General features: G+C 36.5%; 1 protein-coding gene across 1 annotated transcript; it reads left to right on the top strand.

The window, feature by feature from the left end:
• The first annotated feature begins 5,475 nt into the window (after positions 1 to 5,475).
• gatm (glycine amidinotransferase (L-arginine:glycine amidinotransferase)) lies at positions 5,476 to 10,400 on the top strand. Its single transcript, XM_037795423.1, has 9 exons — positions 5,476 to 5,627; positions 6,400 to 6,612; positions 6,769 to 6,964; positions 7,574 to 7,764; positions 8,012 to 8,149; positions 8,469 to 8,633; positions 8,753 to 8,816; positions 8,906 to 9,022; positions 9,159 to 10,400. Exons 1-9 carry the CDS (start codon positions 5,499 to 5,501, stop codon positions 9,269 to 9,271), a joined length of 1,326 nt encoding a protein of 441 aa, XP_037651351.1. The 5' UTR covers positions 5,476 to 5,498; the 3' UTR covers positions 9,272 to 10,400.
• The last annotated feature ends 14,289 nt before the right edge of the window (positions 10,401 to 24,689 follow it).

The raw sequence follows: 24,689 nt of genomic DNA, 5'->3' as shown, positions 1-24,689 counted from the left end.
TCACTATATTTCACCTGCTTGGCAGTAATGTTAGCTGACCAGACAAAGGTCTCTCCATGAATCACTGATCCTAGTGTTGGCTTTTCCTGAGCGGGTCGGTGCCGGGGCTGAAGCAGGAAGAGAAACGTTATTGTCTCCCGAATGCGCCCGCAGGGAGACACCGGGACCCGGTCAGCGACAATATCGTTTCTCGTTGCGGAGCCCCGTCACTTCACAAGACACGGAAAACCTCTGTTGGTCTGGAGGAGCTGCAGCAGTTATTTCTGCACAAACGTCCACTGTATATTCACTAGATATTCCCAGAGCTAAACTAACTCTCCTGCAGTGTGGAGTTTGCACGCATGCACGTGTAGAGTTGGAGCGTGACAGCGAGAACACGTGTGGTGTGTGACTGAAGGCAAGCAGGCAGAGGAGCAGAGACTCCGGCCACATGCGAGCGCGCATATGCGAGCGCGCATGGGATCCCGACCCGGTAGATTTATACGTGTAAAAAGTTACAAACAGTCCCTTTAACGGCTGAAAAAATTATTAGCAACTGACAAAAAAAATAATGCATTTTGAGGTTCTCTGATCATTATTAGTCATATAGTGAAATAGGCCTGTATTACTCCTTTATACAGGCTACAGTTTGGTGATTTATTCCAGGTTCCCAACCCAAAGGGTCAGACTCCCTCCAAACCTGTGGAGTTGGGAGATGATAGCAATAACAAACAAGATCTGCTACACATGTCGTCTAACAACTCATAGGCACCTGAAAAGTGACAAGGGACCCCACAGCTTGTTTTGAAACCACTGGTTTCATCTCTACAACAATGCAAAGTATTGCCTAAATTTATCATGTGCTTTTTTTTTTTTTTTTTTATGTAAAATGACTCGTAACTCAAGCTGTCAAATAAATGTAGTGGAGTAAAAAGTACAATATTTGCCTTTGAAGTGTAGTGCAGTAAAGTGGCATAACATGGAAATACTCAAGTGAAGTAAAAGTAACTAAAAATTGTACTTAATTAGGCTACAGTATTTGAGTAAGTACCACCCTTGTGATTGAATGTGGATTGGAAAATTCTGACTACATATGTATACAGCCTTTACATACACACACACACACGCACATGCACACACACACACACACACACACACACACACACACACACACACACACACACACACACACAGAAACCCCCACAATATGACAATAATTAAACCTGCAGTATGCAGAATATTTTTGGAATCATTGGGCAAAAATTCCATAATAACCTTTCAGCATTTTGTAATACAAGTGAGAGAAAACTAGACTTCTGCGTTCCTATTGGCTGTGCTCCAGCTGATGAGTGAAGCTTGGTATTTCCTCAACTGTTTCCAACATGGCTGCCGGGTCACAAACTTTCTTATTTTACAGCTAAACAGCACACCACAAGATGTTTCTGAAAACATTTGAGAAATAGTCATTACAGTAACAGAATACTGATTCATATTTGATCAGCGCTGCCTAGTTTGACTGTTTGATCGGAGTTTGCGAGTGACTGATAGCTGCTCAGTGACGGCAGACTCCAGCTCGGCTCTGATTGGTTGTTTTCCTCCAGCCTGTGAAATCTTGCAGATGCCATTAGGAGCACCAGACGACACAGAGGCACATGATTTTTTTCAGATTACTGTACCTGTCTCATACACTACTGTCAGGATATAGTGAGTGTTTTATAAAAATAACTTTTTAAAATCATATTTGCTCCAATCTTGCCTATTTCAGCTTTAAGCTAATTATTAAGAAGTGATGGCGTACTAAAAATATTTACCATTTGAATGTAAAATGATTTTATATCCAACTGAAGTTTAAATTTCAAGCCTATATCATGGCCTATATAGAGATTTCTTGTTCTAGTTGTATTCAGGCACAGAATTTCACTCTGGTTTGACAAGGCTCAGTGGACGCTTTCAGGAATTCTCAAAAGTTGTCTTTCAGATTACTGGAACAGCTTTTAATCCAATTATGGATGCAGACCGTATTAATTGCTCTCCAAATACTGCAACCACAGTGTCGTTGTCTCCTGAACTAATTACCAAAGTTCACTGACTGTCTTCCAGCTGCTCTGCTTCTCAGTTACTGTTGTCCACACTTATAAGTCTGTGAAAGTTGAGCTTGCAAGGTTTTGGTTGGCTTTAATCATACTTACATTTTCTGTAACGCTGCATATTTCACTGCCAATTATTGGGCCAATATCTGTATATTAATCTGAAACTAGTATTTGGTGGTTATGATTGTACTGTATGTCCCTTTCTAGAGCTAAAGGAAGCAGTGGAGGACATGCTGCCCTCACTGATAGAGCACGACGTCACCGTCCTCCTGATGACCAAACACTGTGACACACCTGGGATTGAGAGCTTCTCTGATAAAGTGGACGAGGACTCAGACCCTCAGATCAAACATCACATTCAAAAGTCCTGCAGTTTATGTGTTATGTTTATTTAAAATCATATCTGCTCCATTTCTACACACTGCAGCTTTAAGAACTGTAATCCAAAGACTAGAAACAGGTTGAAAAAGCTGCCCTGGCTCTGTTTAAAAGTAACAAAATCCACCTATACCAGCACCTCTAAAGCTTACTAAATAACACATTTTATCTTTAAAAAATGAAGTGTGAAAACAATAGGTTGCAGTTTTCTTGGGGGGTTATCTGACTATTTCTTGTCTGGGAGCAGTAACTTTCTGAACTCTCGTCATCACTGTATATCAGCCGTGTATGTATCTGCTTGTATGGATTTTTTTTCTGCCCCCTAGTGACCATGAATTGATTAGTGCAGCTTTAATGATAAAATATTATATCACTAAGCTGTCTTTGTGACCTTTGAACCGGTAAGATGTTAATAAGAGCTGGAGGCATCCTCTGTGCATATCCTGTGAACCCCTGGACACCAGCCAGAGATTTTTTCAGAGGGCGGGACCTCCAGCGGTCAATGAGGTCTTTGGGTTGTGAAACTCTTGTGAGCACAGTCCAGAGAAGCATGTGGCGACACAGCCGGCACAAAGATATCTATTTCTTTGATTGTCCACTTTCTTTTTCACCCTCTGCTGTGCTTTCCAGAGTGTCTTTTTGGTAATGTTCCCAAACAATATTGTTATTATATCACACTGGAGTCAAAAACAGCCAAGTAAGCAAGCAAGCAAGCATGACACTCCCAAATAGCACACAGTAAAACCAGTTATTTAATAGCTTTATTAAATTTGCTTCTTTTTAAATATGTTTTATGTAAAAGGAATTTAAAAAGAAATGGCATTAAAAAAAGATGTTAAAATGTCATTGGGACTATGGTACAATTCATTATGGGACTATGGTACAGTTCATTATGGGACTATGGTACAGTTCATTATGGGACTATGGTACAGTTCATTGCAAAGATAATAAGTTAAATGTGTTTAAAAACAGATACCCTTATATATATTTTTTTAATTTTATTGTGTCTTAAATAGTGATTTGATGCCAATTTCATAGTACTCTACTTGTTACATTGTACTTTACTTGTTACATTGTACTTTACTTGTTACATTGTACTCTACTTGTTACATTGTACTTTACTTGTTACATTGTACTCCACTTGTTACATTGTACTCTACTTGTTACATTGTACTTTACTTGTTACATTGTACTCCACTTGTTACATTGTACTCTACTTGTTACATTGTACTTTACTTGTTACATTGTACTCCACTTGTTACATTGTACTCCACTTGTTACATTGTACTCTACTTGTTACATTGTACTCCACTTGTTACATTGTACTCTACTTGTTACATTGTACTTTACTTGTTACATTGTACTCCACTTGTTACATTGTACTCTACTTGTTACATTGTACTTTACTTGTTACATTGTACTCTACTTGTTACATTGTACTCTACTTGTTACATTGTACTCCACTTGTTACATTGTACTTTACTTGTTACATTGTACTCCACTTGTTACATTGTACTTTACTTGTTACATTGTACTTTACTTGTTACATTGTACTCTACTTGTTACATTGTACTCTACTTGTTACATTGTACTCCACTTGTTACATTGTACTTTACTTGTTACATTGTACTTTACTTGTTACATTGTACTCCACTTGTTACATTGTACTCTACTTGTTACATTGTACTTTACTTGTTACATTGTACTCTACTTGTTACATTGTACTCCACTTGTTACATTGTACTCCACTTGTTACATTGTAGTCTACTTGTTACATTGTACTCCACTTGTTACATTGTAGTGCAACACTCCCGCAGGTCTCTAGGTGGCGCATAGCGCTGAGCGGAAACTATTAAAACATTCAGAGACAGCGTTGCAAAATTAAACCTGCAGGTACAGAATAAATCCTGCAGTTGATCTGAACGCAAGCCAAAGTTTCCTGCCCCGTTGTTTCGACATCCAGGTGGGTTAATAGTCCTCAGAATCACATGCCTGACCCCCAGTAGGCTATAAGGGATCAGAGTGGTGTAGATGATAAGGTGATAAGGTGTGATGGGAACAGATCAGCGGGTAGTTGTCAGTAAAGTGGTCGTGCTAGGCCAGTGGGCCTGTTGCTAACGAGTAAAGTAACAACAAAGTACAATAGAAATGCTAAAGACACGCAAAAAGGTTGTTTGTTTTGTTATGTTAATCGATCTGAAGATACATAAAGTGCAGTAATGCAAAAGTTTGGCCCAGGTAGCCCCATAGGGTCTGAGGCCAGCAACTTTACCTGTTTGGCCTTTATTGTGATCAACACTGGAAATAATAATCAGAGAAGATTTAACATATCATTAGATTTCATTTAAAATATGAAATATATATAAATTAAATCACTAAAAGGCTCAATGTATGTGTTTCCAGCCTTTTTTTGCAATTTTGTGATCAACACAGGAAATAATAATAAGAGAAGATTTAACATATCATTAGATTTCATTTAAAATATGAAATATATATAAATTAAATCACTAAAAGGCTCAATGTATGTGTTTCCAGCCTTTTTTTGCAATTTTGTGATCAACACAGGAAATAATAATAAGAGAAGATTTAACATACCATTAGACTTGTAGACTTAATTTAAAATATAAAATATATATAAATAGAATAGATTAAAAGGCTCAATGTATGTGTTTCCAGCCTTTTTTATGCAATTGCAATCAAAATGTAGCCTAATTCCAGTCATTTAGTTTATTTTGCAATGCCAACATGTCTTTAATTTGTACTGTTCCTTCATTATTCCTTTAGCAGAAATAACAGTTCCCAAGGAGGGAAAAAAAAAATATTCTTCACAATGAAAATAATTCTTGATATATATTTTCAGACGTCGTCCTTGAGAACTTTTAACGCAAGTATAGCCCAGTTGATAAGAATTTGCTGGCGTCAGGGATTGTGTTTCAGAAGTGTTTTTTTTTCTCAAGTCACGTTGCTTCCCAGCACGAGGCCGACCAATAGACTCAGAGACACGTAGACCCGCTGCTATAAAGTTGGCTGAGAGCTGAGGCGTCTTCATTCATGAGCAGACTGAGAGGTGGATCCTGCGCACAGACTACACACTCACTAACACATTGGACAATGCTGCGAGTCAGGTGTCTGAGAGGAGGTAGCAGGGGGGCCGAGGCTGCCCATCTGATCGGAGCCATGGTTGGTATTATATGGTGGTTTCATGTCTTCTCTTATCCTTCCAAAAATTTTAGATTTTTTTTGGTTAAAAAAGCACATGAATAAAGAAAATCTGCACGAGGCTATACATCTGAGCTGCTTCTTTCACTTGAGATCATTGATTTATTGATTTTGTCTGAGTAAGCATTTTATTTAGCTGAAAATACAATTTGGAAAAGAAAAAGAAAAAAACACACAGATTATCTCAAGGAGACCTTAGTCAAAGGATTGATTTGTTTCTCTATCTGCTGAGAGAGCTTTCTGGTGTTTGGTCCCTGAGTGACAGTGAACAGCTGTTAGTCACAGATGCTCTCTCAGACTCAGTGACACTGGAGCTGCTCCTGAGCCAGCAGAGGACTCTCTGTGGAGATAGCGGCTTCTTATTAACACGTGTACTTTAGCACCAAACAAATCTGCCTTACTGGAGCATTTCTCTTTGGTATGCACACTGTGTTATATCAGAATATACTCTTTTAATGTATTTGAATTGGCCTTTTTTGTATGTGAGCTGCCAGACAATTAAGTAATTTATTTGACCTTCTTACTTCACTTAGTATCTGGAACTAAAATGAAATAATAAAACAAATACAGCAATGTCAATTACACACAAACAGTTTTGTTTACAACTAATACGTTATATTATTTTTATGTGAAGAGGTCTATTAACAAAAATAAAATGGCATATTTGTCACAAAACTGAAGGCCATTTTTGTGCTGCAGAACATTAAAATGATCCATTTTCCTCCCCCCTCAGCTTGGCCGGGCGGCGACTGGATGGGTGCAGAGGGCCTTTCAGAGCACTTCCAGTGCAGCTGCTGCACAGCCACAGCATGCAGCTGAACCTATTACTGAAACTGTGCTGCAGGAATGCCCTGTGTGCAGCTACAATGAATGGGACCCTCTTGAGGAGGTCATCGTGGGTCGTGCTGAAAACGCCCGTGTGCCTCCCTTCTCTGTGGAAGTGAAAGTAAGCTATGATGTCAAGATTTGAACCAGGTTACATAATGCTCATGTGTGGGTCACTGACAAAAAAAAGTGCACCAGAGCTGTAAAATGATGCCTAAATTGAATTGCGAGACAATGAGATTAAGTCCAGGTTGTCATATTGTGAACCTCTCAACAGGCTAACACATATGAGAAGCATTGGCCCTTCTACCAGAAGTATGGGGGCCTCTCTTTTCCTGCGGACCACTTGAAAAAAGCTGTTGCTGAGATTGAGGAAATGTGCAATATTCTGCGTCACGAGGGCGTCACTGTAAGGAGGCCAGAACGCATCGACTGGTCCCAGGAATACAAAACTCCAGACTTCGCATCATCAGGTAAATAAATAGACAAAGTAGAGGTATCACTCACTGATCAGCCTTTCATATATGTGCCCATTAATATCAAAAATATGTCTGTAAGTAGTTCACAGATCAGTAATCCATGAAGACACTTACACACTTTACAAGTACTAGTACAATTTGTAGGTACTTTACTTGAGCATTTCCATTTACAGCTACTTTATATTTATACTCCACCACATTTCAGAGGCAAATATTGTACTATTTACTCCACAGCATGTATTTCACAATTATAGTTACTTTGCAGTTTATTAAATATGACACATTTTTAGAGATTTCGTTTTACAACATTAAAGTACTTATTTATGCATCAATAATAATGGTCCAATAATATATTGATATAACACTGACAAGGCCTATTCTGCCTAGCGAGTACTTTTACTTTTGATACTTTGAGTGCATTTTGCTGTTCATACTTATGTACTTCTACTTAAGTAAAAGTTTGCATGCAAAATTGAGTATTTTTACAGTGTAATGCTTTTACTTTTACTTAAGGAAATGATCTCAATACTGAATAACAGCATCGATGCATCATATTGTATTTCAGAGAATATTTTATGTAAGCTTATCGTGCATCTGTTGCAGGCATGTACGCTGCCATGCCCAGAGACATCCTTATGGTTGTGGGGAATGAGATTATTGAGGCTCCTATGGCCTGGAGGGCTCGCTTCTTTGAGTATCGAGCCTACCGGCCTCTGATCAAGGAGTACTTCAGAAACGGCGCTAAATGGACCACTGCCCCTAAACCCACTATGGCCGATGAGCTGTATGATCAGGTGAGGCCTTATCTTGTGAGATTAGGACAGTTTCACACAGTGTGGACTGTGTAGGACTAATGTTTTTTTGAAGGGATTATGTTTTTAACTTCAACATAAAGTTAAATCTGCATTAAAACACCTTGTTTAGGTTCTTCATGTCACCACAGAACTCTTTGCTGTGTGCTGTTTATTACCCTGTACGTGGCAAAAGGCTGCAGGCTACACACGGATTGCTAGAGTTTAAATCATTATTGGTGTCTTTCAGGACTACCCCATCCGCACAGTGGAGGACCGACACAAGCTGGCGGCCGAGGGGAAGTTTGTGACCACAGAGTACGAGCCCTGCTTCGATGCCGCTGACTTCATCCGAGCTGGGAGGGACCTTTTTGTCCAGAGGAGTCAGGTATGAACGCTCTTACACTTCATGTGCCGCTATCTGATATGGACAGTGACCTTTCTTAAAGCAGGTACAAATTCTGAAGTCTATATAGTTTAAACGTCTGTTGCTTACCGACATGCAATGTACAGAATTAAAGATAAGATAAAGCAAAGTTTTGCTACTGCTAATCTCGATGACGTACAGAGGTCTCTGTGTGCGCGTGAACACCAATTTACCATTTATTCACTCAAAAACTAACACGTGGTCATAAAAGTTTAAAAATTTGCATCTTGAGTATACAGCATGGGAACCTCCCTCAAACCTCCTCTACTGTTTTTTGCAGGTTACAAATTACATGGGAATTGAGTGGATGCGGCGCCATCTGGCTCCAGACTACAACATCCACATCATCTCATTCAAGGACCCTAACCCCATGCACATTGATGCCACTTTTAACATCATCGGGCCAGGACTGGTGCTGTCTAACCCTGATCGTCCATGTCGCCAGGTAGTACTATAGAACAGGATGGGCAACTTTTTATTTCTCATAGTGTCCTGTGCTGCCTTCTTGTGGACTTTAACTTGTAGTGCTCCACGTTCACTCCTGCTCTTTGTCCTTTACCTCAGGTCGATATGTTCAAGAAGGCTGGTTGGACTGTTGTGAAACCTCCGACCCCTCTGATTCCTGACGGTGGGTACTAAAACATATCTTCTCTTATATTAGCAAAACATTTTGATTTTTTAACTGAAAAAAGACCCTCCCTCTCCTTTCCTATGTAGACCACCCACTGTGGATGTCCTCCAAATGGCTGTCCATGAACGTCCTGATGTTGGGTGAGAAGCGTGTTATGGTTGACGCCAATGAAGCCACCATTCAAAAAATGTTTGAGAACCTTGGTGAGTTCGTACATTCAAGTTAATCCAGCTCATGTTTGCATCATTTAAGATTCATTTCAACAGATGTTCTGGTCTTCTAATTCATCTGTGAGGAAAATACTCTGTATTTGATGCATGGATGTGTTTTTTTTTGCAGGTATCGAGACCATAAAGGTGAATATTCGCCATGCCAACTCCCTGGGTGGTGGCTTCCACTGCTGGACAACCGATGTCCGCCGCCGTGGTACCCTGGAGTCCTACTTCCACTAGCCTTGCCAGAAATAGGCAGTTTTTATTGAGCTTTAAAGATTAAAGCTTCAGTGTGGAATCTTAATTCCACCATCATTATTGAATCTTTTTTGAAAGTCAATTGTGTATGTACACACTAATCACAGATCTACTGTTGGCAAATTTCTTAAAAAGTATTTGAAAGTTGTGTGTTTGGGTGTCACCTGCTGCAACTCAAAGTCAAAGCAGTGAACAATATGTTGTTCAAACCAAATAATTGGGCTGTCTTATCATGACAGGTGGCACCAAAGTCCTTTTTGGGTAATGGGTCTTTATGTACGAGTTGTTTTGATTTGACATTGCTGTGCATCACAGTGCCTTTGCAAACAGCTTTGTTCAGATATACAGTATATATATATACATATATATACATATGCTCAATAGTAACAAATGAACATAACTTTACTTCAATCAGTAATCTCAATATGAACTGCATTTCTGGCCTGGCTATTGTGAATTTGAATTATTTATGGCTTATACATCTACAAGTCATAACTTTTAGGACAAGGTACAATTTGGTATGTGAAAGTCATCAATCAAGGAGGAGCAAAGCTACCTCCTCATGGAAATGTCAGACACCATACTTCTTTCTTTTTCCAAAGGATTTTTTATTATTTAAAGGGATGTATGAAAGTTGTTAAGTAGGTCATTAAACAATATAAATTTCTTATCGCTAGTATATTATTTTGTAAAGATTTTAATTGATTGAACAGACAAAGTTCTATTTATATTTTTCATACTCTTTATTGGATTTCCCAACAATTAGTGTTTTTATATATTTACTTTAAAAATACGCGGTCCATATCAGATATTGTATACCTTTTGCCTTTTCTCCTATTGCAAATCTGGGCCAGTTTTCTGCTACTAGTCATTCTCACTGAACTGATTGGCTGCTTTTGTGTGCAAAGCAAAAATGTTGTGTTGTGCTAAGATGTTTTGATGTTTTATGATTCCTTTGCTGCATATACATGATGGATATAGGGTGTGTAACTCTTCAAGTCTGCCTTGATATTTATTTTGAAACAATGAATTCAAGGGAAGTAATGGCTCAACAGAGGAATGCAAGAGATTTTTTGTATTATGCAACATTATTAAAATGTAATAAACAAGAGTTGTGTGTCAGTTTTTTTAATTATATTTAACATATTTGTGTTTGTTAAAGGTACAGTGTGTTTGGCAACATCTAGTGGTGTGGTTGCAGATTGCAACCAACTGAGTTCCCCTCCGCTCACTCCTCCCTTTCCAAGATTGCGGTAACATGAGCCGCCGAGTGCAAAACCGTGGGAACACCATTCGCCTCGCTCAGAGTCCATCCTTACCATAATAACACTACTGAGGAGCAACAGATGTCAGACGGCGGTACAACAGGTTTGCGCTCTGCGGCTCACGTTACCGCAGTTTCACAAACGTGTCCCAGAACTACGGTGACCTTCAGGTAACGTAAAAACATGAAAGGCTCTCTCTAGAACCAGTGTTTGGTTAGTCTATTCTGGGCTACTGTAGAAACATGGCGGAGCAACATGGTGGACTCCATGAAGAGGACCCGCTCTCTATGTAGATATGAAGGGCTCATTCTAAGATAACAAAAACACAATGATTCTTAGTTTCAGGTGATTATACACTAATGAATGCATAGTTATGAATATTATATTCCATTTCTGCTAATAGAACCCCCGTAATGTTACACACTGTTCTTTTAATTGACCATTACTGGTGTGAAAAAGTATTGCAGCATTGCATATCCTGACCATTAATTCATATCGCCAGTCGTGCGACAAGTACTGAGATCTTTTACTGAAGTAAAAGTATTAACACTCCAAGTTAAAAATACTTCATTACAAGTAAAAGTCCTGCAGGCAAACGTGCATTTAAGTAGATGTACAGGAGTATTATCAGCATAAATGTACTTCAAGTATCAGAAGGAAAATTACTCATTACACAGAGTTCATAGTATTCATCATATATATTATTGAAATAATACAAATGCATTGACATGTTAGCAGCATTTTAATATCATCAAAGTGGAGTTGTTTTAACTACTTTATTTACTGGTAAGCAGTTTAATCTGCAATGCAGCATATTTTAGAAGCTGGTCATATATTCTTGAAACTTTTAATCTGGAACATAACTTGTAACTAAAGTTATCAAATAAATGTAGTGGAGTAAAAAGTATGATATTTCCCTCTGAAATGTAGTGGAATAGAAGTATAAAGTAGCATAAAATGGAAAAACTTTAGTTAAAGTACATGAAAATCAGCAAATATACTTATACCACGTATTTAGTTGAATAGGTCATTGTCGGTCACACGAAACTGGTGAACTTGGGATCTCATCACCTGGCTGATAAACTGCTCCACATTTACTGTAACACCTTGACATCTGTAAATATTAACCAGGCTGATACTGTATGTCAGTGGGATAAATATTGCATCATATATTATCATGTAAACCAGACTTCTGCAAATGCAAAAAAAATATGGTGACTTTACTGTAATAATACTGTAATTAGCTGTAAAAAAAAAGCTGACTGCTTTATTTATTTATTACTTTTTGCAGCGTCTTGGTAACTATTGCTTTATTTAGTGGATATCTGGGAAATTCAAATCTGTGTGATTCTGTAAAATGAATGGCTGCTTGTAGTCAGAGGTCGCAGTAGTAGTTAATTAACGTGCAAAAATGTCTATTTTTATACTGTATATAGTTCATTCACTCCTTTTTTTCTCACTGAAATGTCAGTCAGGTGAAATGTGTAATAAACAAATGATGAAGTGACCAGTAAAAGACAAATTAACACTTTTAAGATTCACAATATCAAAGCATTGTTATGCCAGTGATGCATATAAATAACCACTCGCTTCAGTAAACACATTTTACTTTATGTCATGTATGCACCTCTGACCAAATTAATTTCATCTTTTGAATAACAGTACCTTATGCAGCTTATAGGAGATTACAGATACAGTGTAGTGCACTTAATGAGTATTACTTTTGACTGTCTTAGTATGTTTGAAATCTGTAAGAGCTGATTATATAAGTGATATCAATAGTGATCTGCTGTCTGATACCAATTAAATTAAAACAACATGCTGAAAAGGTTAATAACAGAAAAACTGCATTGAATTAAATAGCAGTCTGCACTGTGCTGCCATCTAGTGCTGGAAACTACACACAGCACTCTGAAGTTCATTGAACAATTCAAAATAAAGTTTCTGAATGACGAAGATGTTGCTGTGTAATACATTTGAGGGCATAGGGAATTCAGCTGCATCTAATGCAAAACTTAAATATGAATATTTAATGTAACTTTTCAGCATATGAAATGGTTTGCCTCAGTGTGCAAGTCATATAACAGATTACATTTGCACTGATAAGGCAAAAAACATACAAGACAATATCTTAAAGATAGACAGATTTATGATCCAGACTTTGAAAGTTTGCACTTTAAATAATCTGCCTTTCAGCCACCAAAGTCCAAATGCTGATATTACTTCTGCTACTCCAAATTAAATCTAAATACTCTCTGTCTCTCTCTTTCTCCTCCATCGTCATGGTTTTGTTATTTGATTTCTTTACTCAGCACTGCACTTACACAATCTTTTTATTGTCTCACGTAAATCTTGCTGCAGCACTCGTTGCTCCTCACAAAGCTACATACTGTGTCCTGTGAAGTGTGACGAACACTCAAGACCGTCAAAAGACCTTTAAATAAACAGCTCTGATTTGCAGTGGTGGAAAGTAACTAAGTACATTTACTCTCAAGTACAATTTTGAGGTACTTCAGTTCAGTTCAGTTACAGTTTTATTTGTCATAAGCAGGTTAACAGGGTCAACAGTAAAATGAAATATACAATGATAGAACTGGTCAGCTCAGCAATAAAAGCAATATAAGATAAGATAAAGTAATAATAATAATATAGTATAACATTAATAAGATAGAAAGACAATCATAAGATAAAGTGACAATAAGTTGATCACATAAATGATATAAAAAGTGTGTAAAAGTAAGTAAGTGACCATCTCCAACAGTATTGCACAAATGTAATGAGAAAGAGGAATGAGATATGGGTTATATTTTACTTGAGTAGGTAAATATTCTCCTACTTTATATTGTACTTTTTACTCCACTACATTTATTTGATAACTTTTGTTACTTTGCCGATTCAGATTAACAACACAAAATATAATCAACAAATAAAACATGATGTATTATTAAAGGTTAAGATAAGATAAGGGGGGAAATCCAATGATACATTATTCTGTAATGGGACATTCTGCATGATGAATACTTTTGTACTTTTACTTAAGTAAAATTTTGAATGCAGGACATTTACTTGTAACAGAGTATTTCTACACTGCAGTACTGTTAATTTGACCTTAGTAAAACATCCGAGTACTTCTTCCACCCCTGCTGATTTTTGAAAAACTACTTGAGGATTGATCCAATAGTGCAGTTAGGAGTACATCATAAGCAACAGAGTCTGAATTCACATCTTCCTCATTACTCTGATTAACCTTTTTCAGACCCCGCTGTGACAGCATACGACTTCAATGGGACCTAAACAGTTCGCTGCCAGTAGACACATCCTGACTATGTGCAGCTCCTTGACATTCGGCACAAGCATGCTGCCTATTTAACTGCTTCACCTTTGTCACAATGTGTCTGGGATCAGGCACTACATGGTGAATGCTACCAGGCTACAGCTGCGGCCTGTGACGAGGCCTGCTGCTGCCTCCAGCTCTGATAAATCCCATTCAGAATCACCCTCTGGTTTGAAGGTGACTGTGTGTCAGTGACAGGTTCACTAAGTTGCTTGTCCTCACAGCTGTTCAGTCGCACCTCTTTCTCTACTGCTTCTGTGTAGTCTTCTGCAGATGGATTGCTTGTTTGTACAGCTGCCTAATTACGCAATGCTGCAGCTGCCTCAGTGACTGTCTCCAAACAGGAGAATTGATTGGGTACTGGTAATGATTAGGCTTCGATGTCTGCTTGGAAACAGCAGTCATCTTCTCATATTTTCTTGACTATTCAGTGACTTAATAGTCTGAATTATAGGTCTAAAACAGTCAGCCAGAGAGGATTCACATGTTCAGATCTCTAGCTGAAGCTTTAGAGGGTATACATATAGTCAGTGGTGTAGTGGAGGATATACACATGTGCAGATATTCGGGGTATACCCACCTCTTTTTCTGGTAGTTTACATCCAAAAATGGATTATATATATATATATATATATATATATATATATAAATATAAATATATAAATAATTGGAATATATAGGAGAGTATACCCACTTCCCCCTTTGTAACCTACCCATCTACCCAGTAGTACAACCACCTCATCAACGACCACTACACCACTGCATATAGTTTATCAAAAAAGGTTCTTAGTAATATTAAGAAAATGTTGTTGTTTTCACCCATACTGGGACAAATGATTGTACGTGGTGGTAATATAAGACATGAGAAATAGAAGAGAAGCTGTGATCTCACACAGAGAAATTGAAGTGTCACAGCATTAAAAGTACGAGAACAGACTGCTAGATAAGTAACTTTAAAAAAACGATACACCTACTACTGTATAAAGCCAATCATGAAAAAAATTAATAAAGAGGTACACTGTAAACAATTGCTGTTAATTTACAGCAGGATTTCAACAGTCTTAACCTGTTATAGCTAAAAACAGTGCTTTACTGTTAATACAAAAGAAAACCTGTTAAATTACGCTCATAGTCCGTTTTTTAACTCAACTGTAATGCATTCTTAAAAAACAGCACTTTAATGCTGATCAACTGTCTAAAGTATCATCAGTAACAGTTTCATACAGTATTTTTTTAATTCTGTGACCTGATCTGCTCATGTGAGGCTTGTACATTGTACATGATTGTAAAATCAGTGAATTAGCTTTATTGTTCTTCACTCACATGTTGTTCTGGTTTGCATTCTGTGCTTGTAGCCAGCTATAGTAGGACATTTTGGGAAAAGTGTCAACAAGTCTATTATAGCCTTTTTCCTAACAAGTGCCTTTAATTGTATTTAGTGTGACTATTCCTATGTCTGTAACCTGCTAAGTCTATTCATCTAGGCAAAAAAATATGTTTATTAAAATGTATGTAAAAAATAAATAGAGCATTAAAACAAATCAGTAAGATAATGTAAAAGAAAGGTGAAAAACAGCTATATAATGTTTCTTTAAACAGTAAATTAAATGTAAAATACTGGGAAATTAATTAAAAAAAACAGTTCAAACTGTATTTTTCATTAACAGTACAAAGCTGTAAATTTCACCGACAGTATAATAATGTTAATTTTACAGTAACATAAAGGCAACCCTGCTGCCAGCTCTTTACTGTTATTTTACTGGGAAATTATTAACAGTGTATCAAATATTATTTACACCAGAAATAAGCAGCAGAGTACGAGATATCCTGATTCTAACTCTCTGGTATTAGTCAAGCTCCAAAAATACTGCATAATGCAACCAATAATAGCTTTTTGTGAGACCCTTTCTGTCTGGTAAATGAACACATTCAGACCCCATGCCCTCAGTTTGTAATGCTTTCTGTAATGAATTTCTACACTCTGATATACTTCCCTCCAGGACTTCAAAAAGTCAAAGAAGACATTGAGCTGTTTTCACAGGCTGTATTGTACAAACCATGACGAGTAAAATGATCTTTATGTGTAAAATCGGTGGACTCAGCGCCTCTTTGATGTGTTGATTTATATCCAATTATTAGAGTACTTAGATCAGGAAATTATCCACATTTTGTAAGTGGAATTTGTGTCCAATGTTCAAATGTTCAATAAAAGTCCTTGGCTTCTCAGTCTAAATATAAACTCAAGGTAAAGAAGTCAAAACAGTGTGTTAAAGCACTAGAATACAGTATAGCTAACTCACTGTAATTACTGTATATATGCATGTTATTCAATGGGAAACTTTAGTGACAACGTTTTTCTCTGTTAAAACATTTGTATCGTTCCTCTGTTTGTCATCTAAACAACACATTCGTGGATTCTCTGTGTGTCTTTTAAGTGTCCATCTTTTTTTTTGTTTGGATTACGGGAAGTTGGATTAATGTTTGATACGCAAAAGAGTTCATTAAAGTTATTTATGATTCGGGGCTATAAAACACAACATTCACTCAGCCATGTGTCCTCGACCCTGAGCAGAAAGGACGGATGATCCCAAGTTCATCCACGTCAGTGAGGTTTCATACACAACACTTTAATCTAATGCTTTGAACAAGGTGACCCTCAAACTGTCTGTTGGAACCTGAATGACAGTTTGGCACTGGATCATGGCTAAGAACTGCGTGTTGAACAAAGATACTGCAAGCACAACGTGTGCAGACAATACATAGCATGCAGCAGCACGGCCGCAGTGTAGTAAGAAAAACGGTTCTCTGTGTTGTGTCTAGATGTGATGAGAGACAAAGCCACTGAACTGTTTAAAAATCTCATTTGTTCATTAGACACTATAGTGACATGAGATGGAGGAGCTTCTAGTTGCTACTCTACACAATTTACATCATTGTCTGCTGTCATATCCAAAAGTTACAACTGTGTGTCAATATACATATTCTTAGGCACTAAAAACAAATTGCTTGTGTGTAGCATTTGCATTAAATTTGACATAATTTAATAATTATAATAAGTAATCGCTTTCAGAAAAAATGTCAAGCCACTTTGACTTTCTTATGAAACATTATTTTGTCACATTTTGTTTAGTTGACAGTAGAGAGCAACAGAAAACACTTTTTCGATTTAGATAATAAGTAGGCCAACAGAAATATCTTATTTAAATAATTATATTAAACCACTTAAGTTATATAATGACTTGTGTGGAGAGATTCTAAGTTACTATTTTTAATCCAGCCTCTAAAATATATACTATATGTTTTGTTTAGAGAACATTATTAAATTTAAAGCCACTATTTGTAGAATAGGGACATTAGGTCCTTTGGCGCCCCCTAGTGGAAGTATCAGATACTACACTGTAGTACACTTAAATGCACACTACTTGGACAGTTGTAAGGCACTTTCAATAAGTGATGAAGAGTACAATTTTGATTAAAATCTGTTGCACAACAAATATGACCAAACATATTTTTATTTCTGTTGTGGAGTTGAAGGCTAAAGACTACACTCCCGCTCTCACTCAACAACATTGTAACATCTGAAGTAGGGGCGTTGCGATAAACTGGTATTGATGATAACCGTGAAATTTAAAAAATAAGTATTGATATAATGTTAATAATACACATGTGATAATATTTTGTAAAAAATAGCGCCTCTTAAATCATTTAATATGATGCAGACTCTCTCTCCACATTTGCCAAAAAAGTGACGAAACACAATAAACAAAGTTAAAGATGAATTTGACTGATAGCAGTATTATTATTATTTTTCTCAAGTTTTCTCTATTTTTATATTTCTATAGCCTATTTTATCGGGATAATATCGTTATCGTGAATTCTTTTGGCAACGATAATCGTGTAATAAATCTCTGATATCGTGACAGCTCTAATCTGAATCATTTGATATAATGTTTTGAAGCATCCAGTTTTGGAGTATGTGTAAAAATAGTTTGTCCATGACCTTCTTTCTGCATGGCCATGTAGCCTCCTATGAACATTTTGGACAGGAAGAAGATATGATCCCATCATCGCCATGTTCCTAAGTAATGAAATATGTTAAGTTTTGATCATTTTATTAAATAAGCTTTGGGCTCAGTAACATGTGGAGCATCCAACAGGAATAGTAAGGTGCCCTTACATAAATCCTCATTTGGACAAACAGCTTTTTTCTGTTCAAGCATCATCAAATGTGGAATTTTTTAATACAGAACTCAAACTGGATCCTGACCGGTGATCATTTAAAACTCAAACTGTTTTTGAAGAGGGATCAGTCATGAATGATCTGGTACTTCTTCTTTTATGGTGCGTTATTGTGTTAGTTAGTGTCTTCTTGTCTGTATTTTCTTGTTGAGTTCTGAGTTCTGTGTTTTCAATGTACGTACCTATTGCTGAGTTTGTGTTTTGTTCTGTCTCTTGTGTATTTATTGTTGAGTTTTATGTATTTTAAAGGCCCATCTAGGAACGGGCATTGCACATTAGCTTAGGTTAGGGCTGGGCGATATGGAGAAAATCTAATATTTTTGACCAAATACCTATGTTATATTGCAACAGTATTGTAGGGTTGATTAGTTGTGCTTTCACAAAATATTTACAAATGAGTTTTTTGATATATGATCATCATTAATGTGGATATAATGACTAACCCAGCTACAGTCTAATGAGATATTGAAAATGATGAAAATTATATCACCTCACTGTAATGTAGCCTATAAAAACAGGAAAAGTTACTATACGACACCTTAAAATCTAAGACAATATCTAGTCTCATATCACAATATCGATATATAATATTGATAGGCCTATATTGCCCAGCCCTAGCTTAGGCTATACATGCTGTGCTGTGTGGAATTGGTTTATTCTACATATTTGTCCCTATTTAAACAAACATTGAATAAATAAATAAATGTTTTCTCTGACTATGATGGTGAATCTTTTGCCATAAAAACCGTTAGGACTTCAGGAATGTCTGTAGAGCAGTTTTCTTACTGTATTTAACCAGATCTACTGTAAGCCCACCGGGTGCTCCCTAACTAAAGAAGACAACCTTGAACGCTAGAAGAAACACAGTGGTGCACACCAACCGTTTTATTGTGCTGCTCCATTCAAGATTTTACTTTGAGAGCTTCTTGATTTCCTGTTAGAGTGACAGACAGAGAGGTTGGGGTCTCAAACGGTGAATTAGGACGAGAGATTAACTAGGGCTGAACTCCTTTCAGTGAATGGTAATGGAGCACTTAAGCTTTATGATCACAGGCTCCTTCAGCTGCCTAAACATACAGTATATGCCCAGGATACATCAGTTATCTTTTTTACTACAAACCAAATCCATTCACCACTATTGTATTACGGAGTGAGAGGAGTCTCAAAATCCCTCAAAATAATACCTGAAAATAACACGGAAACTATCTGCAATATCTGGAAAAATGTGTCTTTTTTTTCTCCATAATTTGGGTGAACTGACTCTTAAAAGAAAACTGTGTTCTGTCTGCTAATGTGAAAATGTTGCAAGGAAATGCTGATGTATACAGCTTCTGTATATTGTTGCATCCACCTTTTGCTTTACTCCATGCAGAAATGATGATGAAACTACATTAATTTCACCCAACAAATCAGCTAATTCTGATGAAAGTGGATAATCACAGTTTATGGGTAGTTCAACTTCAACTTTTATTATTATTATTATTATTATTATTATTATTAGTTAGAGGGAAATGAAATGAAATAACTTGTGTTATTGGAGGCTGATTAATAATGATATTGAAAGTCTAATATCAGAAATGTAGGCGTTTTTGTTCTGCTCCGAAAAGCTATTTTTATAACGGAAGACATTTCAAATATACTGTACAAGCTTCAGTTAATATCAGGCTAATTTTCACATCACTGCTGTGATCTTTATTTGGGAAAGTATGCACATTTGTGTATTTTAAACTACAGAGCATAAACCCTCAAACTTGACATATTTACTTTAAACCAATTATAATTTGTGCAAAAGCAATTTTATAGGAGTAGTTGGAAATTACACAACTGACACAACAAAAATGAACGTATAGTGAACACAAAACCTGCTATTTGACAGCAAACCAACTACATTATAAGTTGATTTTCCTACAGCGGCCCAACTAAAGAAACAAGCACAAAGTACAATGATGATAACTGATAACCAAACACACATAAATGACAGAAGTGCAAATAAAGCAACAGTAAACATGTCATCCCCTCATAAATAATGCAGCAGAAAGCTTATAAAGAATTGAACATGATCTGTCAGTGGATTTATTTATGTGCTGTCATCTATCATATCTCTAACAGAGATGTATTTAACACTTACATTCTCTGCATTAAACTGGTGTGTTTTTGTTTTATAAAAGCAATACATCATTTGAGGTTATGATTTGTTGTTGGTTGGTTGGTTTGGTTTATTTTTTTCATGCCCTGTCTAAAGCAATTTAACAACACCCTCATATGATTTGTTGCTTAAAGCTCCAAAAAACAATTATTATTGATAGTATCATTGAATTAATAAAGATCGGTAAAGTGGATGGGTTGCTCGTATTTTTCCATATGCAGGTTTTAGCCTGTTGAAGCTCATTGTTCTTAAAGGCAACACACACTGGAGCCATTTGACATGTGTTAAAGGGGAATTCCATTTTACCAAGCTGTTCTTATACACCGTTTGTAGCTATACCTATGAAAAATTTACTATAATTCACATATTCCACAAAATCGATTTGTATGTAATCCACGTAATCGTGAACCAGGAAGTATAAAGAGGCTGTTCATATCCCGCGTGAAACCAGAAGTCAGGTCGTGTCTAGAAGGTAACACGCAAATTGCGAAACTTTTGCGAAATGGTAGAGATTAGGCATTGACCTCGAATGTTAGGATTGGTAGTCGGGCAGCGAGTCTCGTGAGAATTTTTGCAAGTTTTTGCTAGATTTAGAAATATGAGCGTTACCTTCTAGACACAACCCAGAAGTCAACGTTGATGTATTTGTCATGCAACTTCCGTACGGCATTTCTGGAGTTATTTGTCTCATAAGGTCTGGCGGTTAGGATTCCTGGTTTGCACCCCGACGGCCCGGGTTCGACTCCCAGTATGGCAACTGACTTTGGGGCAGCTGTAGCTCAGAGTGGATCATCTTTTAACTACAACGTTGGTGGTTCGATCCTCGGTTCCTTCAGTCTGCATGTCCAAGTGTCCCTGAGCGACACATTGAACCCCAAGTTGCTCCCTGAACAGCCCACCCCACTAATGATATAACCCATCATTTGAGGTCATGCAGAGGTCAAATTTCATGTACCTGTATGTATATGACAAATCAAATAAAGTTTAAGGTTTTTATCCCGAACCACAATCTTTTCCTAAACCTAACTAAGTAGTTTTAAACCTAACCAAGCCCCAATCTTGTTTTCTGTGAAGACGGAAGTTTATTTTGAAAAGATTGGAGTGGAAATTGACACATGCGACACATGTTGCTGGATATTTGTATGAAAATGATGATTTTACACATAAAGGTCAGTTTACTTGTCAATGGTACAGTAGCACTACTTTAAGTCTAAGAAACACTAATGATCAGGTTATCAGGGGTATCTTAACTTGCCCTTGAAGACTACATATTTATATTAGAAAGTCTGTGTTACAATAAAGACAGGTGTGCATAGAGAGAGAGGGTCTAATGAAAGCATGCTATTGGTTGCATTGTGGGAAATACAGTCAAGATATCAAAATTAAATTGTTGGAGTACTCCTTTAAAAGCATCCTTTTATTTTACCTTGACTACTATGTATATTGCACACCTTCTTTCTGTATTGCCCACACAGTGTCTATGTGCTCTGGGCCAAAGGACGCACATCATGTTGCTATGTTGGTGTGTTTCGCACTTCTGCCACACAGACTGTAAGGTAAATCAGCCAGGCCCGCGTCATAGGCCGATAATAGCTTCAAAGAAATGCTGTTGGTGGTATTTTCAAAACAGTGTTGCCATTACATAGTTTGTCCACCAGAGGGCAATGACAAGTTTATTTTTTAACTATAAAATGTTCTGCTCAGTATATATCTTAGTCACAATAACCAAAATAACAGATCTTATCAAAAAAGTTATGTTATCCATTCCTGTTAACAAAAAGGGATGTTGGCCTGTATGTTGTTATCTAATGTTTATACTCTTACATATCAACACATCACCCTTTAAAATCAAGTGTCGGTCAGGCTCTGATCATCACTGTTTGTTACTACAGGACCGCAAAACGCCTGATGTTTGTAGGGAGCGGAATAGATGACTTCTGAGGCAAGTTATTTGTTGTTTTGTTTGATTGAGAAACTGTGAACAAATGAAAATTGGAGTGGAGGAAACTCAAAGTGAATTTTAAAACAGGAAATCTCATTATTCGACAGAGTTCATGTGAATCCCCACAAGCGACAAATGTCTGTGACAGACTCAGGACTCTTTCTAGTCAAAACAAAACTGATAAGGGACACAAATAAATACTGTGCAAGGGGGGATGAGTTCATAGTGGTTTTTAGAATCCACTTGAATTATTTTACTTGACAGTATTTTTTGGTAAACAGTGTGTTAAATTCAGTTAATTAAAATATCTATAAAAGCATAGTGTTCACACTGAAGATCATGGCGTCTACAGTGAATATGGCGTAGCCTAAATGAGGACAACGTGGTGGAAGTTTATAGCTTTTTTTTATTTGTCTTTATGACACAAGACAAGGTGAGCCACAAGCTTTAAAATTGACGTTGTGTTTTATTGTACTGGATTATACTCATATACAGTGATACTATGCTTCTTTTTTATTTAATTTGTTTCCTGGGGAAAAGTACACTTGACAATATAACACACTCCAATAAAGTAAAACTAAACACTACTGCCTCATAATTACTACAGATTTCAGACAATATCTCTCTCACACAATCTCAATAGATATTGAGTATTATGAGATCAATAAAGGAATATTTTTGGGGATTTTATACTGTGTTGTATTAAGGTGTTCACAGTCGTGTGTCACTCTTCTTGTATTATTAGAGTAGTTTGCTATAAGATAAATAAAGTGACAGAAGCTGCACTAACCTGCTAAGAGGCTGTGGGTGAACATGAACACTGACATGAAATGTGACATGAGGAAAATGTGCATTTTAAAATACAATTGCTATAAAGAAGTAAAAATATAGAGATGAAACAAGTAGTCAATAATCAGAATTCATCAGAAACTATTGTGACATTCGATGAATCATTTCATTAATGTTTCAAGCATCACCTAACATTTTCTGATATCAGAAGAATATCAGAGGATTCGCTGTTTTTCTTAATGTTATATGATAGCAAACTAAATACTTTTGGATTTTGGACAGTTGGTTGGACAAAACAAGCAATTCGAAGGCAACACATAATTTTTTCATATTTGCTGAGATTTTATAGACAAAATGAATGATAAATGAATTGATGAAATAATTGTAAGATTAATCAATGATGAAACTAATCATCAGTTGCAACCTCAATAACAATTAGAAGCCACAAGAACCGCTTCTTCCGGACTGCAGCATCAACAAGGCCCGGGACCCCCACTGACCCCGACTCTTATCACATGGACACCTTACACTAATGCAAAACCTCCACATCGGACTCAATGTGTCACATTAAAGCACATCTTCTGGATTATTATCTCTGCACATTGCACATATTCTTTATACTTTATACAGTGAACTTTTGCACATTTGATCCTTTGTTTCAAACACTGTACAGCTCTTTTCATTTAAAAAAAAAAGTGACATATTTTTGATATATTTGTCATATTTTTATTGTATGTTTTTCTATTTTCTATTTATGATTCCTGATTGCCTTTTGTAGTACTTGTTTTACTATGTAAACTATATTTTAATAATTTCTCATCACACATTTTACTAGGCCTAATTCATTTCTGTATGTTTTATATATTTTTTTAAATAATGTGCCACTAAATGTAATTATTTTGGCCCAGCTGAGGTTCCACAGCTTTTGGGATTCGACCAAAAAATGTTTTACTTGGTGTTGAAAAACATTAAACTTCTGCTGTAAAACTGTATTCTTCTGCAGTAGTCTAGATTTAACAGGGAAAACCCCACCAAGAACAGCTTTCACCCGGTTTGCATGTGTGCAATGTACAGAAAATATATATATATATAGTATTTTTTTCTATTTTATAATTTATGTTTCTTGTCTTTTGTAATAGGCCTACTTGGTTTTTTTTTTTTTCATTTTCTCTGTCTATAGGCTATTATTATGCACCAAGATATCAAGGCAAATGCCTTATATGTGAAAAGTAAAACTACTTGACAATAAACCTGATTCTGAATTAACTCCAGTAATTTGGTCACTGATGAACTAAAATTTCATAATAAACATTTTAATAAGTCCCATTACACAGTTTATTAGTTAATTTATATATTTTCTCTGTATGTTTTACATTTTTTTTAAATAATGTGCTATTAAATCTGATTCATTTTGGCCTAGTTGGTATTCCATAGCTTTTGGGATTCGACCAAAAATGTTTTACTGGGTGTTCAAAAACATTAAACTCCTGCTGTAAAACAGTATTCTTCTGCAGCAGTCTAGATGTAACCGTGAAAAACCCAACCAACGAACAGCTCTCACCCGGTTTGCATGTGTGCAATCTGCAGAATATATATATATATATATATATATAGTATTTTTTTCTATTTTATAATTTATGTTTCTTGTCTTTTGTAGTAGGCCTACTTGTTTTTGTTTTTTCATT

This window comes from Sebastes umbrosus, chromosome 2, assembly GCF_015220745.1.
Source record: "Sebastes umbrosus isolate fSebUmb1 chromosome 2, fSebUmb1.pri, whole genome shotgun sequence".
Lineage (NCBI taxonomy): Eukaryota > Metazoa > Chordata > Actinopteri > Perciformes > Sebastidae > Sebastes > Sebastes umbrosus.
The sequence above is the reverse complement of the archived record's forward strand: the minus strand, read 5'-3'. Positions and strand labels throughout refer to the sequence as shown.

Coding starts and splice junctions, on each gene's coding strand:
- gatm (XM_037795423.1), top strand. CDS start 5,499: ATGAGCAGACTGAGAGGTGGATCCTGCGCACAGACTACACACTCACTA. Junction 7,765..8,011: donor CCGATGAGCTGTATGATCAG/GTGAGGCCTTAT, acceptor GGTGTCTTTCAG/GACTACCCCATCCGCACAGT. Junction 9,023..9,158: donor AAAAATGTTTGAGAACCTTG/GTGAGTTCGTAC, acceptor TTTTTTTTGCAG/GTATCGAGACCATAAAGGTG.